The sequence below is a fragment of the Fukomys damarensis genome, unplaced genomic scaffold (genome assembly GCF_012274545.1).
Source record: "Fukomys damarensis isolate Sample0158 unplaced genomic scaffold, DMR_v1.0_HiC HiC_scaffold_10, whole genome shotgun sequence".
NCBI classification, from domain to species: Eukaryota; Metazoa; Chordata; class Mammalia; order Rodentia; family Bathyergidae; genus Fukomys; species Fukomys damarensis.
The window spans coordinates 36,318,349-36,342,582 of record NW_022900922.1 but is presented as its reverse complement, the minus strand read 5'-3'; the positions used below and the strand labels follow the sequence as shown (position 1 = coordinate 36,342,582).

The following is a 24,234-nucleotide window of genomic DNA, read 5'->3' as shown; positions in this document are numbered from 1 at the left end:
ATAAACTGAAATAGTTTTCATACTGTTTAGGGACTAATGACAAGAAAGAAAACAGTAGAGATGTAATTTTTTAAAAAGCATTTTCATCCATGGTTGGTTGAATTTGCTTGTCTGGCACACAATTCAGAGAGCCAACTGTAATTTCATTAGATAAAAGACATAAATAGTCTGTTTTAGGCAAATGGAGTGCTGGTCCTACTTGTCAGAAAGCAGGGTCTGTATTACGAGGGCTACTTCTAGGCTCTGGGATCTACTTCATTTCTGACCATCCCTGTACCAAAGCTGCTCTGTCTTATTTGTGCAACTTCAGGTTGAGCCTTAGTTCAACGCCCTCCCTTTATCTGATCCTTCTTCCAAGTTATCTTAGATAGTCTTGTCCTTTCACAAAGTTTTATAACTAGTAGACCCACTGGCCATATATCACTGAAAGGTAGACAAAACACACACACACACATACACACACACACACACACACACACACACACACACACACATGCAATGCTATCCTTTTGGTTGGGATTGTATTGATTTTATAGATCCACTGACATAATTAAAACATGGACTTGTGATCATGGTAGAGCTCTCCCTTTACTTCTTCAGCTCCTCTCACTGAAGTTTACAGTTTTCTAGGTGGGGTCCTGAATATCTCCAGTGGGATTTACTCTGAGGCAATAGAATATTTTTCGTGGTATTATAAATGGCCTTAAACATTTTTAACAGTTGATGTTGCATAGAAATACAAATAAGCTTTGTAAATTGAATGTGTGATCAGCTGCCTTACTTCTTTAAATTCTAATTATTTAGATTTTTCCATGAAAAGTAATCTAAAATATTTCAAGGCTGGTTCTTCCTTTCAAATCATTCTGTGTCTTACATATTTTTCTGGAGTTGCTGTATCAGCTAGAATCTTTATTAAATCATGAAGTAGGTAGTGACAACGTGCATCTTTGTCTTGGTCTCAGATTGCAGACCAATTGCTCCTTTATTTCTGTTTTTGTTGTTTCCCTTGGAAGCATGTTATTGCCTGCATGCAAATTTAGAATTGCTGTTTTCTGAACAAGCTGAATCTTCTTTCCAACTCTGTCGAGTCTCCTATGCTCCATTTTGTATTTTTCCATCCTTTTGACTTTGAGATTTTATTTACTATCTTTATCTCTCTGGAGGAAACAAAAATTAGATTAAACTATTTTAATGGTTCAAAATTTATAAATTCTCTGTGCCGAGGTTTCTATTAAATCTTACCTACTGAGTTTATTTGTTACTGTGTTTTTGAACTCTTGGAGTTCTGTTTCATTTGTGTTGAAAAGGCAGTGTGTCTTTTAAATATTAAATTACTTGCTGAAATGTTTTACTTCTTTTATCATCTTGATCCTAGAAAACTGAGTGGCCTTATCATTTGTGCTGGCTCTGTCTTCAGAGCTTTTGCGCTGCTGTTTCAGGGTCTGTTTTTGCTGGTTTCAGTTTCTGTTGCTATGGCCCCTCACACAATGCACTGTCTTCTAGTTCTGGCTGGATATTCTATTTGAAAAGCCGGTTTTAATAATAATTTGAGGCTTAAGAGTAATCTTCCCCCACAAAGAGGACTTCTGTTTGCTTCGACTATGTGAAGGTGAGGAGCAGTCGGCCAGGAACAATGCAGTCGGCCGCAGACTGGAAATCCCCAGGCTGTGCCCTGACTCAGCATGGGGCTGAGCGGTGAGCTGGCTGCTCTGACCCTAGAGTTCCGCTCCCATGGTGCCAAACAGAAGCAGAGGGGTAAATGGGCTCCACGCCTGACCGCCCAAACTGTCTACCTAGCCCTGAACACCCTCAGGATCCACGATCCAGTTTTCATCTCTCTTCTCCTCCAGCAAATGCCCCTGAGACACAGTGGCCCTAATTTCTACTTCTAGCTCTCTAGATTTCCAGTTCCCTTTGGTCCAGTCATTTCTCAGGAGCCCATTAGCTCTCCCATCCTTGATGTGATGCTTCTTTGTTTGTTTGTTTTTTTAACTATATTCAAGGGCCCGCATTACCTAGCTCACCACTATATGAACTTGATGTTCTTCACACCAAATATGAATTGGAGTGCAACCTCTGCTCTGGAACTTCAGAATTGTTTTGACGCTCAATTCACTTACACACTGAACCTGTTCCTTCATGTATGTGAAAGGATTTGAGCAAAGTTCCTTGGGATCTTGGGACTCAGTTTCTACCCATAGATTTTAGGATGAGGAGAGCATTAGTCAGATCTTCATTAGTTTGACAAATTCCCAAGACAAGTCAACTCAAAAAGAAAAACGGGTTATTTCAGTTCACAGTTCCAGGCCATGTGTTTTGGCCTCTGGTGAAGATTCCAGAGGGGAGCGGCAGTGAGCACTGTGCACCCGTGGCTCTGAGGTGACAGAACTATTTCCCTCATGACTGGAAAGCAAAAGAGAGAGGGGAGCCTGGGGCTTTCCTATCCCCTTCGAGGGTGCACCCCAATACTCTCAAGACTTTCCCTCAGGCTGTGCCCTTCCACTGGCTCCATTTCCTCCCAGTAGCTCATACTGAGAAGCAAAGCTTTAACCCATGGGTTTTGGGGAGACATCCCAGATTCCAGCTACAGCAAAGATCCACAAGAGAGGGGTGACAGGAATCTGTGACAGCTGTTCCCATACAGCTAAAAAAAAATTGGAATATAGTAGGTTCTCATAAGTATTTTGCAGGAAAAATAGAGAGAACAGAAATGGAAGGAAAGCTTGCAAGCAAGCAATTTGCTAAAGTTTTGGGGGGTCTTGTTTTTGTTTGTTTTTGAAGACAGGGTCTTGCTATGTAGTTCAGGCTGACATTGAACTCACTACGTAGCCCAGGCTGGCTTCATTTGTTTGTGGAAATCCTCCTTCCTCAGCCTCTTGAGTGGTAAGATTACAGGTGTGCGACACCACATCCAGCTCTCTAGTTTTGTTTTGATCTGTGGTGTCCCTCATCGCCATAAGAACTGTCAGGCCCACCCTGGGGTAGTCTTGGCTTGTCTGTGGTCAGACAAAAAGAAGAGGACTGAGACTAGTCTGGCCTGCAGAATCCGGGGAAACTTTATTAGCTTGTGATGCCCACCAGCCTTGTGGGAGTAAGAAAATACAGCACTTGAAGCCCCACTCAAAGAAGTACCCATGACAAAGGTTTCTACCTATACAGAAATCCCCAGCCCATCACCACACCACTACAAAAAGGATCCTTCTCTGCAACAATCAAAATGAGGGAATTCAGCCTTTATCACAAAAGGCGCGAGAAGTCATTTCACAGTGAGAGTTCTGCACTTCTGGTTTGCTTAGTTGTTTTTGATGCCATTTTTCTTTTTGTATCTCTTACCATCTTTGATCATGAGGCACCCACTCAGTGACCCCACATGCAGTACCTATCACACATAAGGGATAGCAAGAAGTGGTGCTGGCTATGACTTGATGGCATTTTGCTGAAGCACAGAGACACTCAAGGGCTGTGGCTGAGTACACACTCATCTTGGGGACAAAAAGACCAAAATACAGGGCAAAGGAAGTTTGCCTTCATCACCCAGCCCCTTAGTCAGAGTGTTTGCCTCTATTCTGACTGCATATCTGTTTTTAACCCTCCTTTCCACATCAGGTTAGATATCTACCATAGCTTCCTAAATTCTAGCTGTAAAATAAATTGAATGTTCCCATGTCACAAAGATGAAGGAAACTAATTAGCAACCGCTTCTGTGGGTCCACTTATGTACATGTGCAGAGGACCATAGTATTGATGATGCCCAAAGCTGGCTTTGAAGAATTGGCCCCACAACTGGCTTGTTTATAGGAGTGAGTCTGCTGAAGCCTACATGCAAAGGTCAGTGTAACTCGCACCCAAATTCTGTTCCCACGACTAAAACCTTCAAGCTAGAAGGACAATGTAATTACAACTGTGTATTTTATCTATTCTGCTCCTAATTCGAGAATGCTTTGCCTTGTCCTTTATGAGCCTTGTTTACATTAATTTCCATAGAAACCACTAGCAGCTCACCTTTACCTCAGTTGATTGCCAATAAGTCAGTGCCTGGGACCGGCCAGTGCCTTTGTTAGTTGCACCAGCATCGGCCATCCTGGGCCTGCTCTCTCTCCTAGTTCTGTCTCTTAGTACTTTTTTTTTTCCCCCTCAGGCCTGCATCACACATTGGGCAGGTGTGGACTAGAGACTTACTGCAGGAGTCCCTGGCAATTTCTCCCCCTTCTCTGCTTGAAAACAGCAGCTGCATCGGGTCTGGTGATCTTTGCAAGTCCCAGGACTGTTGCAGGTGAGCGGAGTTACTCAGATGGAGCCTCTGCATAAATGGTGCCTCATTACTTTTCTTCTGTCAAACTGATTTCACCTCTGCTTTTTGGCTGATTCTAATTCTGGATTGAGCGCAATTTGATTTTGGAAAATGTCATGTTTTCCCCATGGCTAACGGGAGAGCATTGCAATTTCATAGATTACTGCACTGTCAAGAATCTGCACATTGATTTTTTTTTTTTTTGCCTTTTTAAAAAAACTTCATGCATTTTAAAAGCAACCTGTGGGGTACTTTTTCTTTTTACAACATGAAAAAGGAAAAATAGATGCCTAGGCCAAAATACATGGCTGTAAAAAGCCAATAGAGATGAACTTACAGAGGAAATTAAAGATTTGCTTCTGGCTGATTTTACTGGTAAAGATAAGTGAATGCTGCCACCATTAATAGCTCAGATAATACAGCTCAAGCTTGACCTTGCATTTCCAGTTTCTTCTTGTTCTACGGAGAAGCAAATCTGCCAATGAACAGGGATTCATCTATGGTATTGTCCTTAATAATGAAGATGAAAGGGTGGTTGGCCGAGAAATTTACCTCCTGGGTCAGCATGGCAAAGACAGCGACGCCTGCTGTGGCAGCTGCTGCCTCTGTACCCTCCTCATTCATTTCTACAAAGGCCTTGTGGATAATTTTTGATATAGAAAGATCTCTGGCTCTGGATATACCAGACAGATCAGCCTTGCTACTGCTAAAGAGATCCCGCACCCCCAGATGGGCGAGACTGTCATTAAGGCTGTAGCTCTTTTCCAGTTTGAACCTCGGCAGCTGGACATTGACCTCAATGGTCTCCAGATCCTCAGTCCACTCACGCAGTTTTTCCAGTGTCAGTTGTTTCTCAATCTGGAATTAAGATGAGGCAAAAAGAAGTGAAATCAGTTTTACGTAAGTGAAGTAATAAAGCACTCTTTAAATGTACGAACTTACAATAACAATCGCTATCAAATTTCCTTCATGTTTTATGCCAAAACAGATTCCATTTGAAGTGTTTTGTTCCTATCTGGTGGTTGGACAAATAGGACAGAGCTATGTTCCATATCATCAAGTACAGGGACTTTGGACATCAGGTCTATCATCTATCTAGCCACTGACCCACCCACTTGTCCATCCATCCATCCACACACCCATCCATCCATCCACTCATCCACCCATCCACCCATCCACCCATCCATGCACTCACTGACCAACCCACTTTTCCATCCATCCTCCATGCATCCATCCATCCATCCATCCACTCATCCACCTATCCACCTACCCATCCATCTACCCATCTGCCCATCCATCCCTCCCTCCATCCATCCATTCAGGACCACTAAGCCCTTGCCAAACTGGATCACTGTGATAGGCCATGCCAGCTTTCACTACCCTAATTGGTTGAATGTTGTAAAGGAAAATTTTAAAGGCTTTTGTTAGTTCTGAAATTCAGCAAAACTTTGGTAATTGTTAATCTCACTGCAGCTGAGGTGAACTCTAATCACTTTAGCTCCCATGTAAAATTGTAAATGGCAGATATGTACTAGATCTAGCCCCTCCTTTCAAATGGGGACAACAATTCAGCCTGCCTGTAGCATTGCTTGAACATTAAATGAATCGAAGTGTTCCAAATGCTTGCACCACACAAACATGAGCTGTACTATCATTACAGCTATTGTTGCTCTTAGACTAGAACAGAACCATCATTTCATCATCCTACCGAGTTGATGCTTCATTACATAAAACTACAGACTTTCACTTTGCAATGAAAGAAAAGACTAATACAGAAATACAACTGGAAGAAGGAACGCATTGATGCATACATTGGTCTCATACATTAACATGCGAGGGATTAACATTAAACCCCTTCCTGATAGCAAATTTGGCTGTGAAGGAAAGAAAAACCACACCACAGGCAAGGATCACTAAAGGAAAACTGTAACCTTCATAATTTTGCCTAGGTTTAACCCTGGCATGAGATACTCTGGTCTTTAAACTACACATAACGGAAACAACATGCAAAATTCATGTTAGGAAATAGGCCCAAGCCTGATGCTGCCTTGGTACATTAGTGTTTTTCTATCATATACCTATTGGAAATTTAATTCATTATTCATATGAATTATGGTAAGAATGAACAGTATAATAGTAAGTAAGGCTGTAGACTAATATGTTTTGGGTTCTTAAGCCTTTTTCCTCAGCACAATAATCTTCATGTGCTATGCTTTCCTTTAAAGTTAATTCCAGGGACTTTCCATAAGCTGCCACAAGCTAATGTTACATTTTGTTTAAATCTTCAAATGTTTCTCATCATGACTACCCACTGAAAGTGCATCTTGAAAATACTAACTTAGGGCCTCTGGGTTAGGGGTACAGCTCAGTGACAGAGGACTTGCCTAGCAGGTACAGAGCCCTGGGTTTGATCTGCAGCACCACAAAATAATGATAATGATAATAATAATTTTTATAATCTACCATACATACAGAAAAAATAAAAGAAAACCCAGATCACAAAGCTGGGGTGCCAGTACCTCCTCCAGACCTGTGGTGTCATCCTCGATGTCATCAGGCAGCAGAATAATCATGCTGACCTTCTGGCCTTGGTAAGGCAGCTCCAGCACCTGGCACTTAAGTTCCTTAATGTAGCCATATGGAAATCTTGCCGTCTGACACATCATCTTCACTGTTTTTGTGTCTTTCTAAATAGTTTTTAAAAATCACTTAAATTATTCTTTTAGAGCTTCTTTTGAGGATGGGGTGTAACTCAGTGATACAGTGTATGGTTAGCATGGGGGAGGCCCTGGATTTCCCAGCACAAGAAGGAGAAGAAAGTGGAGGAGGATATGGAGGAGAAGAGAAAGAAGAAGAAAGTAAAGAAGAAAAGGGGAAGGGGCAGGAGAAAGAGAAGAAGAAGGGGGATAAGAAGAAGAAGAAAAGGAAAGAGGAAGAAGAGGAAGGGCAGGCAGAGGGGAAAGAAAGAATAATTTTGGGCAGTTATATCGCCTTACCTTGTTCAATCTGAATGGCATATCAATTGTGTCACTTTTCAGGAATTTCTCCTGCCACATCCCTTTGAAGTAGATGGCATTCACTAATACAAGCTTACTTGTGTCATCAAGGACACCTGGAGCCAACAGTTCTGGAATTTTCCCTTAAAAGACAAAGTGAGCTTTTTCAAAGCTCCATTTGGAACTCCAAACAATTTAGTAGCAATGAAATATGATTCAAATGTATACTTATGACTTGATTTTCCTTTAACACTGTATTAAATTAGGAAAACCCAACTGGGATGTCTGCTGTATATAAATGAATTTGTGCGGCAGACTAGGATGAATATAAACCACCCTCAAGGCAATCACACTTGAAAACAAGCCACTGTGGAGGCTGGGAGTGTACCTCAGTGGTAGAGCACTTGCCTAGCATGTACAAGGCCCAGAGTCCTGTCCCCAATGCTCTAAAAGAAAGAGAAAAGTCAAATGTGCTCAAAGGCTAAAAACAGAAGAACTCTCCTTCCCTGGATCATGTAAAAGCAATGAACATTATTTTGCAAGTGGTCATTGCTATGGTTTGTATCTAGATGTCCCCCCAAAGACTCACACAGTTGGAGGTGGCTGGATCTAGGGTGTGTGATGCTGGGATTAAGGGTGTATAGTTACTAAATTAGTCCACTGGTTGGTTTTGTACCACCGTAATCCTGGTAGCCTAAATAAAACATAAAGGGACAGAAAGAAGCCACTGTTGTCCCTTGTTTGCTTTTGCTGCCTTCTGCCTACCATGAACCATTTCTGCAATGTCCCTCTGCCATGTCACCTTGCTTTGGAGCCAGCTGATGATGGACCTCTGTAAGATGTCAACCAAAATAAACCTTTCCTCCTCTAACTTTGAGTGTTGTGTATTTTGTCTCAGAAATAAGAAAAGTAACTAAGGCAGTCATTCTTTTACAGGAAAAAAATTCCTTTAAAAAAATGATTTGGGTTACTCACAAGTAAATCACTTCTTCAAATCTGCCCAGTAGAAGCAAAATGATTACAAAAATGACTTTAATAAATAACTAAAAGGTACTAGTTTCTCCACTGCCCCAAAGGCTCCCCTGTAACTGCACGTACCACACAGTACAGTTCCTGCAAGGTGGGGCACATGTGGTCTTCATCTTCATGGGTAAACTCACAAGGCAACTGTGTCAGAAGCCAGAGGCACCAGATGGGTAAATTGCCCCAGACAGGGTATCAGTCCCACCCACCACGTGGGGTTTACTGGACAAGATGTTGGCAGAGAACATGACTGCAGAAGCTGATGAATTCTAATTTCCTGTAGCCTGTGAAATTCTGTATTCTGTTTCTACTTGGGGTAGGTATTTGTGTTCCTCTATTCTGCATTTAGTGCTGGTTTGAACTTTAAAATATACTTTGGCATAACTTAGGGGAAGAAGGTTAAGGGGTGTGTGTGTGTGTGTGTGTGTGTGTGTCCCACTTCATGGGTGGGGCATGACTCACACGGGTCAGCATCTGACAGTAAACATGCACAGATCAGGGTGCGAGAGGCTGGGGAGGAGAGGGATGGGACACGGGTGGGGAAATGCACAGGGGGAAAGGACCTGCACCTAATGTCTCTGCCACGGTCTGCATAATGTCCCCCAAAGGCCCATGGATTGGCCCACAACATGTCACTTGTGGGAAGAGGTGGAGTCCTTAAGAGATAGTGTGGTGGGAGGTATTCAGGTCACAGGGGCATGGCCTTGAAGGGGACAGTGTGACACCTGTCTCTTCCTCATTCTTATCTCTTCCTCTCTTCATACCTGGCCATGATATGAAGGTGCCGCCCTCCTCTGCCCTACTCTACCACTGTGATGCCCTGTGCCATCATGGGCCCAAATCAACAGGGCCAAGGGATTGTGAACTGAAATTTCTAAAACTGTGAGCCAAAATAAAGCTTTCTACTCTGTAAGCTGACTGTCTCTGGTGTGTGTTCCAGTCCTGGAAAGCTGACCAGTACAGGTTCCAGACACCCGGCCACTTACCTTCTGTCTGTTCTTTGACCCACTTGTTTATTTTCTTTCTTGTGTTCTCAGTGTCATCCTGGAAATCCACGCTGACCATTTCTGCACCATACATTTTCTTAGTTGAGGCCAAGAACTCCTATTTTTTAAAAAGTGGCATGAGCAATTCTATTCATATGGTAGTGTTTTTCTAAAACCCCCCAAAAGAAGAAATTGTCCTAAAAGGTTTCATTCAATTGTAACACAAAAATTCTAACCCATACACTTTTTTAAAGCTATGGTCCAAAACACTGCACTAAATGTCTTGACCGTTTTTATGGGTACAGTTCAGTCTCAGTAAGTTTAGCTTTTATACTATGTGTGTCCCACCAAGTATACCAATTCTTCTCAAACATTGGACTGACATTTCAGAAGTAAGAAAATGATGATTGTACTTGGAAATGAATCATAGGATTCGCTTCGGCTCTAGAGCTTCCATAGGTGTCAGGCACAGCAGCATGCCTGCAATCCCAGCTACCAGGAAGAGGAGGCAAGAGGACGGCAAGCTCCGGTCCAGCCTAGGCAACTTAGTGAAACCCTGTCTCAAAATAAAAAGCTTTCAAAGGTGCCCAGGAAGTAGCTCAGAGATAGAGCACTTGCCTAGCATGCACAAGGTCCTGGGTTTAGCCCCAGGAAGGGCAAAGGAACAACAAATAATGCAGACATCTTTTTACTGTTGAGACTATAAACAAAACCATTAATGGGAGTGCTGACTGCCATATACTTTCATTCTGTATTGTTTTTATGAATGTTAATAAATATTAAAATTGACCTCTGAGACTTCACTGGAAATTAGTCCACATTATATAGTAGAGTTTTATAATATGAGCTGCAAAGTACTCACCGGGAGGAAATCATAGGTTTTCTCTCCATATAATCTGTTAGCAAGTTTCAGAGTATAGGAGGCACCATGTTTATTCAGCTTTGCATTCAGGCTCTGAAAACCTGAATGAACATCCTTAACCATATCAAAGTGAAGAGCCTAAAATAGAGAAAACATTTCTACAACCATTGGTTTTGAAATTATGATGAAGTAATTCCTTGGTATTTGCTGCCACCAAATTAAATTACTGTGCTTTTAGTTCTAATTCTTGATTCCCTAGCTCAATTCCATATTAATTTGTCATTCAAGAAGAAATACTAGGGAATCCAGAATTTATGGCTAGGTGAGATATATTAATTGTAACATTAGAAACTGCATTTTACAATACTTTTAGTTACAATTATAGTTTCAAAAATGTGAGTGAACTTATCCGCTCTCATTTGTGGAACCAAAATTCTGTCTGCTTTCAAAATCAAAATCAGTGTGTTGATGTTGATGTTCTGTATCATCTATAATTTTATTGAAATTTCTCATTAACGAACAGTAAAAAATGAAACTCATCCCTTATGCTGAACCACAAAGATATTTCAGACTAACTCACTATTTAAAACAGTGTCTCTAAACTGAGCATTCTGGGGGAAGCTTAGCTCCCTGTGTGTCAGTTACAAGCCAAGAGGCCCTTGTGGTTTTATGAGGCCTGGGCTGCTTCCTGCTATGGAGACACAGAAAACAAAACCACCCGTGTCCAAAGTCCACAGGTCGAGGAGATACGGAATTCTCCCACTGTTGTTGTGATCCACCTGAGTTAATGAAAATGAGGAAAAAAAATCTTAAAACTCTTCTTTGCTCAATTATAAACTCCCTGGAACACCTCAAAATAGGAATTGCTATAACTCCGCAAGAAGCAACTAACAGCGTCTTTGGTTACAAAAGTGGATTTTTAAAAAATAAAACTTCTGATGCTTTTGTATCTGCACAACAGTAGAGCTTTGCAGTTCAGGAGCTTCTTGAATTTGAACCCAGAGCTGTACCTTTCCAGGGAGCAGGTGCAGCAAAATGTGTGGCAAGAGTGGCAGGAAACCCTCCAGAGTTGCTCCTCCTTCCTAGGCCTCCAGAGAAAGCCATTGTTCCTTCTAAGAATTAGACACTGTCAAGTACCGACAAGCCCACGGGGCCCCTAAGGAAGGCAGAATGCCCAGCTGTCCCAGCCTCTCCACCCTGCCAGGGATTCAATCCTTCTAACTCCTCTCGCTGGCAGCCCTCAGGGCTATGCTGGTGGAGGCACAGCTTCCAATCCCCCAAATACCAAACCCCACTGTCCCTGTAATAAGGCAACACCACCACCTTCCCCACTGCGTGCCTTCCACGTGCTCTGTACCCTTCTGCTCAGAGGTAACGCTGCACAACGTACATCACGCTTGCGGCCAGGCACCACGCACAGAGCAAAACACAGACAGCAGCTCAGGGGCAGTGGAGACTCCCTAGGACAGAAGCAGCACCCTGCAGGGATTGTGCTGCTTGCTTCACTGATGTACCCTCAGCTAGACAAAAACAAGTGCCTGGCACATAGTAGGTGCTCAGGGAAGAGCCAACAACCAACAAGAGCCTGCAGGAGACTCGACTGTTCACGGGCCTTTCCCAGCAACTGATCTCACAGCTCGGTCACGGTTCCCAAAGCCCTCTGCAAGAGCACAAAAGCACCAACTGCACGTTGGCAGGAGCGAGCGCGAGAGGGACCACCTCTGCTGACCTTGGAGAGCTGTGCTGCGGTGTCGCCCCGGGTCCCCAGGAAGACCATGCCCATGGCCGAGGAGATGCTGTAGGGCGAGATGAAGACGTTCCCCGTGCGGTCATTTTTACACAGGAGAAGGAAGATGTCCAAGGCAAAGGCGGTGTTGGCGGTGCTCAGCGGCTCCATGGCCAGGCCTGCGACACAGCACAGGGACTCGAGTGACCCCCGCCCGGGCCGCCGCCTGGCCTTCCCTGGTCCTTCTCCATAGGCACCAACCCCAGACACACCCTGGAACTTGCACTTCAGCCCCTCTTTTCTCCGAGAGGGCAAGAAGGCTCGACCGGGGCCACACAGGTGGGGCCCGGCCACGGTCTGGCTCCCTGGCCAGGCTCCCTGAACTTGGAAGCAAACTCTGTTCTATTCCTTGTCCCAGACCTTCATTCACTGAAGCAAGGGATTTTTGCCTATGTTTTTCGGAAACAGCGTTTCCAGTAGAAAATCATAGCAACCCACTCCACCAGAAATCCTGGTGACCTACTGTGCGGGTAAAACTGAGATCAATACAGCTCTCTCCTTCTGGTGAGGCCGCTGCGCTGTCCAGCAGCAGTCTTGAAGCTGCCAGGACGCCCAGGGTGACAGCCCTGTCCCCCGTGTCCGGGCACGAGGCGGGGGGGGGCAGTACCCTCTGTCCCCGCGTGGACGGTGTTGTCTGACCCGCTTGCCCCTCTGCCAGGCCTCCGTCCCTAGTACAGTACGACGGGGACAGGCGGAAGGGCGACCCCGGAACTGTGCGCCTAGCTCCCGGAGGGAGAGGCAAGAGCCATCCAGCAGGAGTCGCGTCGGAGGACCCCGGTTGTCCCCGCCCCTGGGGAGCCTCCCCGCGGAGCCCCCAAGCCCAGTTTACCGGCTGCTCTGCGCGGGGTGTTCGACCTGGGCTCCTGACTGGGAAGCGTCCAGGGCCCACGCCCTTTATAGAGAGCGGAGGCGGAGGAAGGCCGGGTGGTGCCTTCCCGTGACTCCCGGCCCGGCTTCCTGGGCTGGGGAGAAAAGCGAAGTTTGCGAGGACACGGCACAGTGCCCTCTTCCGGGCGTCAGGTCTTTCTCAGCTGCGGTCTCCGCACATTTCTGATGGGGACCCAGTGCACTGCCTCTTACTAAGCTGTGCATGGCTGAGAGGACACGAGCGTTTCTTTTAGGGCACAGTTTCGTTTTGAATCCCATCTATATGTATTAGGGTTCAGAGGGGGAAGAAAGCTAATTTGGGGACTCTTGCAAAGGAGAAAGCAGGGGGCCCCCAGGATAAGGTGAAAATAGCTCTTCCGATGAGCCCGGCCTGCTAATCTCCGATCCCGAAGACCTCAGGCCCGTCCCCTGGGAGTCACCGCCACGCACACCAATTCCTGCCCACTACGCTGACATTCTGAGCAGATTATAAAGTTAAAACGATTAGTGTTGAACAGTACTGGAATAAATATTCTTGTTTGCCTCTTGTTTTAAACGTCCAGATGGGTAATTTCACCAAAACTTAACAGTGCTTGAAGGTATAAAACAATAGTGTTTCCAGAACTCTGCTTTCTCGGCAGCTCTCATGAAAAAAGAGACAAAACTCCCTCTGTTTTGTTAGCCTGAGCCATTTCACATGAAAGGGCCAGTGGACTTTATGTATTATTTATTTTTACTCTGAGAACTTCTTTCTAATGAACAAAAAATCACAATAATGGGTGGTAAAAATACTCCCCATAGTTTTAAAAATAAAATTGCATATTGTTCTGCAGTTTATTGCAAGACAGTAAGCCAGTGCTCACTGATAGCCAGTCCTAGTTGAGTGGACTGGTTTGTGTCTGATGACTCTGCAACGCTGCCCACAGAACTCAATAACCACTGCAGTCAGAAAGTCAAGACCAAAAGGCTATTTTATTTTTTAAGTAAAACTTTAAGATATGTAAAACTAAGGAAACGGTATTATGATTTTTTTTTTCTTTTGACATCTTGTATGTGTGCTCATCTGGAGTTTAGCAATCTGGGCCAATATAAAAGGAAATGGTTTCCTACATTAGTACACACATTATAAGTTTCAGGCAGAATTGGCCTGTACTCTTTCGTCAGCACAGTGCAGAAGAAGGTGCTGTCAGTGGTTGGAATCCCCTGCCCTGGGGTGCCTCAGCCCAGCAGTCCGGAAGGGGCACACATTCACCTGCACCATCAGAAGGAAGGATGGAGTGTGACCGGGCTCGAGACCCCAGCACCCTGGCCTTTCTTGGTCCCACCCCTCACCCCTGGGGCCCAGGTAGGGACAGAGTTGGGGCTTTGTTTCCAGGGGCCCTGGCTAGGGCACTGTGGTGTTCTGTACTGCAGACTGTCACCCAGGGGAAGGGAGCAGGTGGTTGGAACCCCGCGCTGAGACACCAGGAATAGCCTGGTCCTGGCTGCCCCAGTTTCCCCACCCCTCAGCTCACTGCTCCTCAGAAGGTGCTGCAGTGCTGGGTCGCCCTGGCACCTGAGGGCAGGATGTGGGGCCCTGCTGCCCTGGTCAGATGGCACCACCCTCTTGCAGGCTGCCTCATGACCAGTCTGTCTTCTGTTGCTGTGGGAGTCGTTGATCCATCCTTCAAAAGCCCTATCAGCCCATGGATGCCAGGGGTGGAGGCCCCTCATACTCTGGAGAGTGTGCCCATGGCTGGGGCTGGCAGGAACCGATCCTGCTTCCAGTGGAGCCCTGCAGGCATCCAAACATGTGGCCTAAGTTCTTCCTGAGGGCAGTAACTCCTCACTGTCCCCACAGTGGCCCACCTGGGTCCCTCTAGGCAGAAAGCTGCAGCTGCCATCCTTCTGACCCGATGTACAGACTGCTGGCAAGGGAGCTGGTGCAAATGGGGTGGTGGCAGAGGGGCCCCGTGTGGCCATCACACTGGAGTTTGGCCCATTGTGGAGAAAGTCCAAGTCCATGTCCAGTTTCAGTCAGAAGCTGGCCAACCCCTGACAGACGGCAGCCACAGCCCTGAGGACCCCATCTGCTGTGGATTCATAGAGCCCTCAGGAGCATGTCTCTGAGTCCTGGACTCAGTTTCCACATGACTCTTGGTGGGAAGGTACACAAACATTCTAACTTCACATCCCAGCCCCAGCTGCCCCTAATTCATGTGTGCTGAGGTTTGGAGGAGGTTTGAGTGTCACTTCCAAGGATTTCTGTGTTGAAATACGATTCCCACTGTACAGAAACTTGATGTTAGTAAGATGTTTAGAGGCAAGGTCTTTAAGAATGGATTAGGACAGAAAAGTCACCAGAAAGAGCCCCATAACCCACTGTGGTGGGGGAGGAGGTGAGATTGACCAGAGGAGATGCCTGTCCCTTGTCATTCAATGTCCTCTGCTGCTGTGGGACTCCATCAGCACAAGGGTCACCCTCACTATCATCATCATCATGTACCTGGAGGCCCTTGAGGCCCCAGAAGTGTGAGTCCTGGAGTTAAATAAACCTCTTTTCTTTATAAAGTCGCCCATCTGCAAGTATTTATTATAGTAACACAACACAGACTGCTACAACATCCTCAGGGGCACTCGTTGCATTTCAGCAGCCCCCAAGCCCTCCCACCACTGCATGTTGGAAGCGCATATGTTTGATCTTCCAAGTTCACAGTTCCAGGGGAGCTGCCTCAGCATGAGTCACAGTGCTGATCTCACCTCTATCTGATTTGGATACTAGAGTAAATATTTATTATAATTATTATAGTTATTATGTTTAAGTCTTACAGATATCAAATCCCCTGCAGCTGTGAACCTGTGAAAATCCAACAGATTATGGACTTCCAACCCAGTGGTGAGACAGGCTCAAAGCAGACATTCCCATTGAAAATGGGCAAGAGTGAAGGAGTGACAGGTCCCACCGAAGTCCAAACCCAGAGTCACAAACGACATTAAGCCTTAGCTGGAGAATAATCTGTGTCCTGTGCTGTACCTCTGGATGCACTGACCCAGAGGTTGGGCATCCAAGGATCCAGGGACCTCGCCCTGACTGCCCCAAGCAGTGGGTGTGGGTCACCCTGGGCCTGCAGTTTCCCAGGCTGGCATTGTATATGAGGACTCGGGGTGGCCCCACCCTAGTGGGGACTTTGTGGGAGCCCAGCCCCATGTCGCCAATGGGCATTGCCTGGGTGGTTCCTTCTCTGCTCAGGCCCAGGGCTGTCTAAGGCATCCTTTGAAATCCAGGTGGAATCAGTTGCACCTCTATAGTCCATGTTCTCTGCTCGCCCATGGAGTCAGCACCATGGGCACCGTCAGGGTTTACTGGAGCACTGGGCTAGGGATTGCTGCACCAGAATGAAGGCAGAAGAGTCCAAGTCCCATGGTAGCTGGGCTGCCAGCAGGTCCCGTGGTACCATGGGTGGCTCCATGGAAACGCTTCTGCCCGCTGGGCCTTGGCACTCTGGGCTGTGATGGGAGTGGCAGCACTGATGAGCCCTGGGACAATATTGCGCTCATTCTTTCATCATCTTAATAGCACCTTGGTGTCTTCTAGGCACACTAATCTCTCCGTCAAATGTTAGTGTTGGACACACTGAGTGCTGTCTTGAAAGCATCTTTTCCCGATTCTTTGCCGTTTCACCTCCCTTTTGATTATCAGCTCTGTCTTTAATTTGTTGTCTGCTCCCGGCATTTTACCATAACCAATCCGAACTGCTCAATGCTACCAACCTCAGAGATTTCTTCCACGAGAATCCTCTCTCCATGCTGTTAACTTCTGCCACTTACAAAGCCCCGTGACATAGACACGATTCCTCCCTCCAAGTTCTTTGCCATTGCCCAAAGGGTGGTCTTTTCTCCACTTCCCGGTACCTCGGTCCCTACTTCCACCTAATACAATCAGAATCCACATTTCTGTCAATGTCCTGATCACTGCTGTACATTTACTCTCCATGAAGATTTGGGCCATCCCAACTGCTCTCCTCCTCCTCTTTGAGGCCTCCCCAGATGCCTCCTTGGCCCTCTGCTCATGCATTCCAGCCTTTTCCTAGCATGTTCCTCCAAACTCTCCCAGCCTCCACACATTACTCAGCTCCAGTGCTACTTCCTCATCTCATGGTGCTCAAGACAGCAACAGTGCTCACTGGATATGGACAGCGGGGGATCCTCACCCCAGGCGGGAGAGAGGGACAAAGTGAAACCGAGACATCCACACAGCACTCAGAAAGGCACATGCTTTACCACTGAGATGGCTTGTTTAGTTCTGGAATTTTCGACAATGTTTTCAGGCCAGAGGTGACCACAGGTCACCGAGACCCTAAGACTTGGGTGTTGCTGGATTTCTGAGTCATCCCACCTGCCCTTGAGCCCCTGAAAGTGAAGGACTCTCAGACTTGTCTTGGCCATCAAACAAGCCCATTCCGCACAACCTTCTCAAACATCTTGAGTTTCTTCTCCTTTGCTCTTTAAAAGCAATTTGGAATGAGCTTGTTTCCCCATTAAGTTAAGGAAACTGTTATTAAGTGAATTTTGACATTTTAAACAAGTTGGAGCTTAGTGGGATTATAACTCTCAGTAATGTTTTGTAAAGATGTTAGACTTGATGATTTAGGTAAATAATTTTTGTGATTGTACTATCTAGATAATATGTTTTGTTTTAGATAATCATTCAACAATCCATGAGCAGTTCAGCAATTAAAAAGTTTAAACTGAAAAGGGCTGGGTGATGTGGAGCATGCCTGCAATCCCAGAACTCAGGAGACTGAGACAGGAGGATTTCCATGAGTTCGAGACCAGCCTGAGCTACTTACTGAGTTCGAGGTCAGCCTGAACTACATAGTGAGCCCCTGTCTCAAAACAAAAACAGAAACAATAAACTGAAAAAGTAGTTTTTGTATGCCCTGGCCTATATTTACTATAGTTAAAGGAAAATATGAAAATAACATGTTAATTGCCTAAATAATTAATGAACTGTTTTTTTTCTTTTTTCTTTTCTACAGTGCTGGGATGAAACCCAGGGCCTTACAAGTGCTAGGCAAGCACTCACAGCTGAGCCACAACCCCAGCCCTCTAAACTCCTTTGAACTATTTGTTTTTCACTTGTTAAAACAACAGGAGAACACCTTCGCTCTGCAGATAATCCTTTTCCTTGCAGTAGCCTAAGGATTTGAGTGGAATAGTAGCTTCCTGAGGATGAATACTTCGGGACCCTAAGCTATGCCTGTAAGTTATAAGGTGCAACTAGGAAAGTCTAAAGTCATTTACATTTTCCCATCCCAGGCAACATAAGTGATCAAAGCCACAGAAACAGGCAAGATAATCCCTGGAGGTTTCCTCTACTTAACTCTTTTAGTCTTTGCCCGCTAATAAACAGCCACTCAGCTGTCACACAACTCAGTCCACCAGGGGGCAGACTTTGCCCACAGTGGGCTGAGCACTGGCCCTTCAGCCCTGAGGTGGGAAGCCAGGCCCTTCCTGAGATTTTCTTTCCTATTCAAACTCCCACACCTTCCTAGGGCAGCTGAAATTCTATCATTCATTTCATCTTAGAAATATACGTGTAAATGGTTATGCTTTTTCTTCGATCTGCCTCCTCCTCCTTTCCCCGTCCACCTCCTGGGATTCTTTTATACCTCCTGGGATGCTAACAAACACCTTCTCATTTGGGCTCTGCTCGCTGTCCCTCTTATGTGTCCTTCTCTGCCACCTGGACTTCTCCTCTCAGCCCCAGTAACCTCCTGTTGGTTATGTAGCAAGGTCCTCATCAGAAATTGACTGTAGCCCTCAAACATGACATCAGGAAGAGGGGGCTTTGACCAGTCATCCACTGCCATGTCCAGGCACCCAGAGCAACACTCAGCACACAGTGAGGGTTTCATAAACTCTGCTGAAGGCATAATGAAGGTTTTAGCCCAGAACAAACCAAGCCTGTGGGCTGATGATGTGATGTTGCTCATCCAAATTTCCTAACAGTAAATGGAAGTAATTTCAAACTGAATTAACAGATAACTCAACTGTGAGTGGAAGCAGAGCCCAAGGGAGAAGTGCCCAGGCCCCAGGGCTGTTGACTGTAATGCACAGTGTGACAACATGCTCGGCTTCACCACACTGAGAAAGTCTGCCTTGAGAATGCATAGCTCAGGAAGATGGACTTACAAAAGCCTCTTACTGGTACTTTGAGAACAAGAGAAACCAAGGTAAGACGGCACTACAGTAAAGCAGTGTCTGTGGAGACAGGCACCATCCACAGTGTGAATGCCTGGGGTAGGAGCTCTCTCTCTCTCTCCAGGTGAGCCACAGGCTCTGCAGGGTCCAGTTTCACTTTCTGTTATGGTTCACTGTCCCCAGAGTCTGTCCCCACAGGTCTCTTGTTCAGAGGTGGGGCCTGTCTGGAAAGGGTGCATCCCTGGGGTCTGAGCCAGAAGGGTCCCTCCCTTCTCTCTCTGCTTCCTGCACTCCAGAACATGCTGTCCCTCTTTCCCATGAGCACGTGCATGGACACACACACACACACACACACACACACACACACACACACACCAGGCCCTCTGCCATGTTTCTGCCTTGGAGCCAGCTGACCTTGGCTGACACTGGGAGCTGAAATCAACCACTCTTCCTGTAAATTGCACGTGTTGGGTGTTTTGTCCCAGAGATAGGAAAGTGACTATCACACCCTCTCATAACTTTGATGGAGACAGAGAAGGGCACAAAGAATGCATCTGCCACCAGCCCAGACCTTGTGCACTGGATGACAGGATGAAGACTCAGAATAACCCCACTAGCGAGCATGTCGCCTCAGACCAATGGGAAGAAACAGAATAAAGAGAATAGAGGTGTGTTAAATATAGATTTAAAAAGAAAATCAATTTTGCAAATGCCACAGGGGGAGGCCTATTTTAGTAATGATTCGTGTGCAGAAAAATTCTAAGATTTCAGCTGACACAAGCTCCGTATTCACCAATATGATTCTGAAGGGCTTAGCAGTAATAGAAACAAATCCTCATCCCATGGGGAGGGGGAGGGTCTCGGGGCATACACTCTGGCCTGACCTGTTAGAGAATGGCTTCCAGATGTGTGAGCCATAGTCCGAAGGAGAAGTGGGTGATGCTCCAAGAGGAATTGGATTCGTTTAAATGAAAGAAAATAAAACTCCAAAATGGGTAGAGAAGAAATCTCTATGAAGATTATATTCATCATCTTTTCATTACTGAGACAAAACACCTGACACGCAATTTAAAGGAACTTGGGCTCACGGTTTCAGAGGTTCAGTCAATTGCCAGCTGGATCCAAGGCAGAAGCATCATGGCAGAGAGAAGCTGCTCACCTCATGGCACCCAGAAAGCAGAAAGCAGGGAAAGAGCCTGAGAGGAAGAAACTGGGAATGGGTGGGGGCCTCAAATTCTCACCCTCCTGACTCACACTGTTACACTCACATGGTACTGTGCTTTACTAATCACCTAGGCATTGCTCAAGCCACTTAAACTAATGACTGAGGTTAAGTGTCCCAGAGACCTAAGTCACTCCGTACAGGAGTTTGGAGGAAGGGCCCAAAGTGCCAACCTAAGTAACAGTCAAAGAGATGATCTCTGAGTCATGATTTGATGGAGAGGGGGCCCTTAGACTGAGCCCAGGGTCTTGGCAGTGTTCTGTCACTGAGCCACATCCCCAGCCCTAATCATGATGTTTATTTGGGAATAGTGGAACACTGCAATGGGAATTCACAGACCACAGTAGCTAGGGGCATATTCAAAGAGGTTGAGGCCAAGAGGAGTTTTTAAAGGACAAAAAATGAGGAGGGTTACATCAGATATTTTAACCCTGTCAACCTCAGCCGCAGTGACTGAGAACAAAGGTGACACCCGGCGAGGCTGAGCAGACAGTAGCCACACAGATGTCCTTGCCCCCATGTCACAGTGACCTTTGGGGTTAGGCAGATCTGCTTTGCTGTGAGCAGGGTGTGAGTCCAGGGGCCAGTGGCAGAGCTCTCAGCGGGGACAGCTGGACCTGAGCCCAACACCAGGCTCCTGCTTCCCACCCAAGGGTTGACCTTGATGCCCACCAGGACGCCCCGGGACAGCCCCTTCCCCTTCGTCCACCTCTTCTGACCTTTCCTTCACACGCACAGCACAGCAGAGGCTGCCGCTGACCCCAGGCCCCGGCGTCAGCACAGCCCCTGCGGAAGTGTGGGGTTCTACAAGAGTGACCCTGCTCACACTTCCGCCCCACCCAGTCCAGGCGAGACCATGTCAGTGGTGCTGCTCAGGAAGGCGCCGTGCTCATCATTACTAGCTCACTAGCTCGTCAAAAAGGTCACAACTTGGAAGAGCTAAGCACAGGAGAAGAGAGGGTGAGGGGCCGGGCATGCGCAGGAGACCTGGACACGACTGTCGCGGCTGTCCCAGGTCTCTGATGAGCCGCCCCACGGGAGGCCACTTTAAGTAAAATCTCCAGGCAGAGTCGCTGTGGACCGGGCACTGAGGTGGGCCCTGCAGACCAGACTAAATATCAAGACTGAGGCAGCTGTTCACGCTAAGATTCCACAACACAAAAGCGAAACCAACTCGTACTGGCCTTCTGAGAAATCAGAAGAGAAAGAATAGCTGAATTTCCCAGTCCAGTGTTGGTCTGCATAAGAATAAGTTCCTGTTTCAATCTGTAAGAAAGCAGGCCCACAGAGCCTGACCAACCGGGCAGCTCTTCACAGCTCTGCCTCCCTCCCCCACCTTCCCAAGAGAGGAACTCTGCAGGAACCAGCCTGCTCTTGGTTCTTTCTCTTTTCTTTTCTTCGGCCCTGCTCTGTCTAAAACACCAACCTCCCCGCTGAGCTCATCAGAACACCAGCTCTGTTTTATACGGTGAAGCGTTATGAGATTCCAGACTCTCAAACAAAGCAAGTTACTATTTCTACACCATACCTGCTGCTGCGTTGCCCTCCACACTCTCCGGACCGAGCTGATGACTCTTCCCTGTGTCCTGGCCCGGCTCAGTCCCCCAGCCTGCCCTCCCCAGGGCAGGGCCGAGACTGTGAACCTTAAACCTCCCTGTGATTGTCCTCTCTGGCTTCCCCATCTCACCCGGGGCCTATAGGAGTCCCCTCAGTAGCAGGTGTCCAGAGGGGCTTTTCACAGATAAACCAGGGCTCCCATCAGGGCAGACTCTGCCAGGGACTCAGAGCTGGGTGCCAGGGACCAGGGACGCAGCCCCTGTGTGTCCTCCATGATGCCGCGGGTCGTTCTGTTGCACAGGCGTCATTGTGGGCGTGACTGCCGCTTGACTTGGAGCAGCGCAGAACTCCTCAGCCGGACTTGAGATCTGTACCCTGGATCTCGGAGGGCCTTCGCCGCCCTCTAGCTCAGCCCGCGTCCCCTGACACAGTGGTGGACAGAGAGGTTCGAGACCCCGGTCCGGGGGCACCGCACAGCGTGGGAAGCCCGCTGTGAGCTCGGCACAGTGCCCCAGGCTGCCCCTCCGTCCACACTGAACCCGCAGGGTCCTGAACACAGGGCCCGTTCTCACCAGGGACTCAGCTGGTTTCATCAGGGCTCCAGGCTGTCGGTTTGACCTGCTGCTTTCCCTCGCCCTCTCCTGCCTCCCGCCTTCACCCGTGGAATGGGGCCAGACCCCCCACTCTGGGCCTCCCCAGCCTCCAGCCCCATAAGCCAAGCAGACTTCTGCTTGTCATAAATTAACCAGACTGTGGTGTGCTGTTACAGCTGGGCCAAGAGGCAGGTTTCATCCCCAGCAAAAGCTCCTTTCCTAGACTGTTCCCAGGAGCAAGCCTGCTATTAATTTTATTTTATTGTATTTTTTTTAGCTAAAGATGATTTATTGGAAGTTCTAGAGGAAATATGACACTATTCCACAACAAAGTTATTGATCTTTAGATTTCATAAGGAAACATATATTAGCAATATACTTTCAATAAAGCATTGTTATTAATAGCTAAATGCATTAGATTCTGGGGTGGTTTCTTTTGCTGTTTTTAAGTTAAGATGGTCCTTAAAAATTCTGATATTTCAACTATAAGTCATAGTCAAATCTGCAGATTTAAAAAATATGTGATTTGTACTTTTAAAAGTCATAATTGTTATATAGACACCATCTTGGGAAGTGATTTCAACAGTCAATGAAGTGTTTTATAGGTATTATGGAAACTAAAAGCTTTAACCCCATTCAATTATCTTTGCTTTAAAAATAAAAACATAAGCCAGGCATGCTGGTGCACACCTGTAATCCCAGCACTCAGGAGGCTGAGGCAGGAGGGTTGCTGTGAGTTTGAGACCAGCCTGGGCTACATAGTGAGTTCCAGGTCAGTCTCAACTACATAGTGAGACCCTGTCTCAAAAAAACCAAAAAATTAAAATTAAAATTAAAATTAAATAAAAACATATATACTAAAAATTAAAATGGCAAATTGCTACAAATTAGATAAAAATATTTTAAAATTAATAATTATTAAAGTGAAAAAATAAGTTCTTTTATAAACTGTAATGATACTTGTTACTGACTTCTCACAAAAAAAGTTAAATCTGTAATCCCAGCACTCAGGAGCTGAAGCAGGAGGATAGCAATCAGGTCAGTCTCAACTACATAGTCTCAAAAAAACAAAAAACAAACAAACAAAAAAAAAAGTTAAATTATATTTTTTAAAATCCTTGCAGTACAGAAAAAATAGCTATGTTTAGAAAATCTGTAAAACTCCCCTACATTAAGAAAAGTTTCAAAGAGTAATTCCCATCTTTTAAAAAAAGATCACACCCATCACAGTTAATACAGCTGTCATTGCCTTGCTATAAAAATAGTTGTAAATCAATGTTAATTTAGATAAAAGTAAAGCAATTTTAATTCAACATGATTAAGAAAAATGGATTAATCCCCCTAAATGCAAATAAAGCCAATTTGAACTCTATTATTTGAAACTGAATAATTATTTATTGTAATTATTACTTTCCATTAGTTTTAAATAAAATTGTGTTTGTTTTTGTAACTAAGTTATCCATTTAGGATCACCATAATTATTAAATGAAACTCCTAAAGTAGACTAGATTGCATGTTTAACTGGCTTTTGTAAGAATAATCATCTTTTAGATTAATTTTCTCTAAAGTTACCAGGGACAGCAAGCAATCTGAGTGAGTGCACAAATATTGTGTAAAGTGCATGCCTTACATTCCATTTGTGTAAATAGCTTCATACACCAGTGCACTATTTCCTTTGTGCAGTCTTAAATTAAAAATAAAAGTAGGGCAAGAAAAGGTTGAAATATCATTTTCATCACAAAGGGACAGTAAAAACATGAGCTTTGTCTTCATTCCGATGGGGAATACTTCGCTTTGACCTTACAGGAATAGGTAATGTGGCACCTTACAAATGCACGGAGGCGCGGGGGGGGGGGGGGGGGAGGCAA

At 45.9% G+C, this 24,234-nt stretch overlaps 1 protein-coding gene across 3 annotated transcripts; it reads right to left on the bottom strand.

The window, feature by feature from the left end:
* Positions 1-3,311: 3,311 nt before the first annotated feature.
* Serpinb1 (serpin family B member 1) lies at positions 3,312-22,398 on the bottom strand. 3 transcript variants are annotated; one of them, XM_010622737.3, is made up of 8 exons: positions 22,346-22,398; positions 12,774-12,906; positions 11,888-12,063; positions 10,159-10,296; positions 9,297-9,414; positions 7,288-7,430; positions 6,811-6,978; positions 3,312-5,149 (listed from the first exon to the last, which is right to left on the bottom strand). In XM_010622737.3, the coding sequence occupies exons 1-8, from the start codon at positions 22,364-22,366 to the stop codon at positions 4,751-4,753; spliced, it is 1,296 nt and encodes a 431-aa protein (XP_010621039.1). In that variant the 5' UTR covers positions 22,367-22,398; the 3' UTR covers positions 3,312-4,750. The 3 variants fall into 3 exon arrangements, with proteins under 3 accessions (XP_010621039.1, XP_010621042.1, XP_010621040.1); XM_010622740.3 differs by lacking the exon at positions 22,346-22,398 and adding an exon at positions 21,745-21,854; XM_010622738.3 differs by lacking the exons at positions 12,774-12,906; positions 22,346-22,398 and adding an exon at positions 21,745-21,855.
* Positions 22,399-24,234: the final 1,836 nt, after the last annotated feature.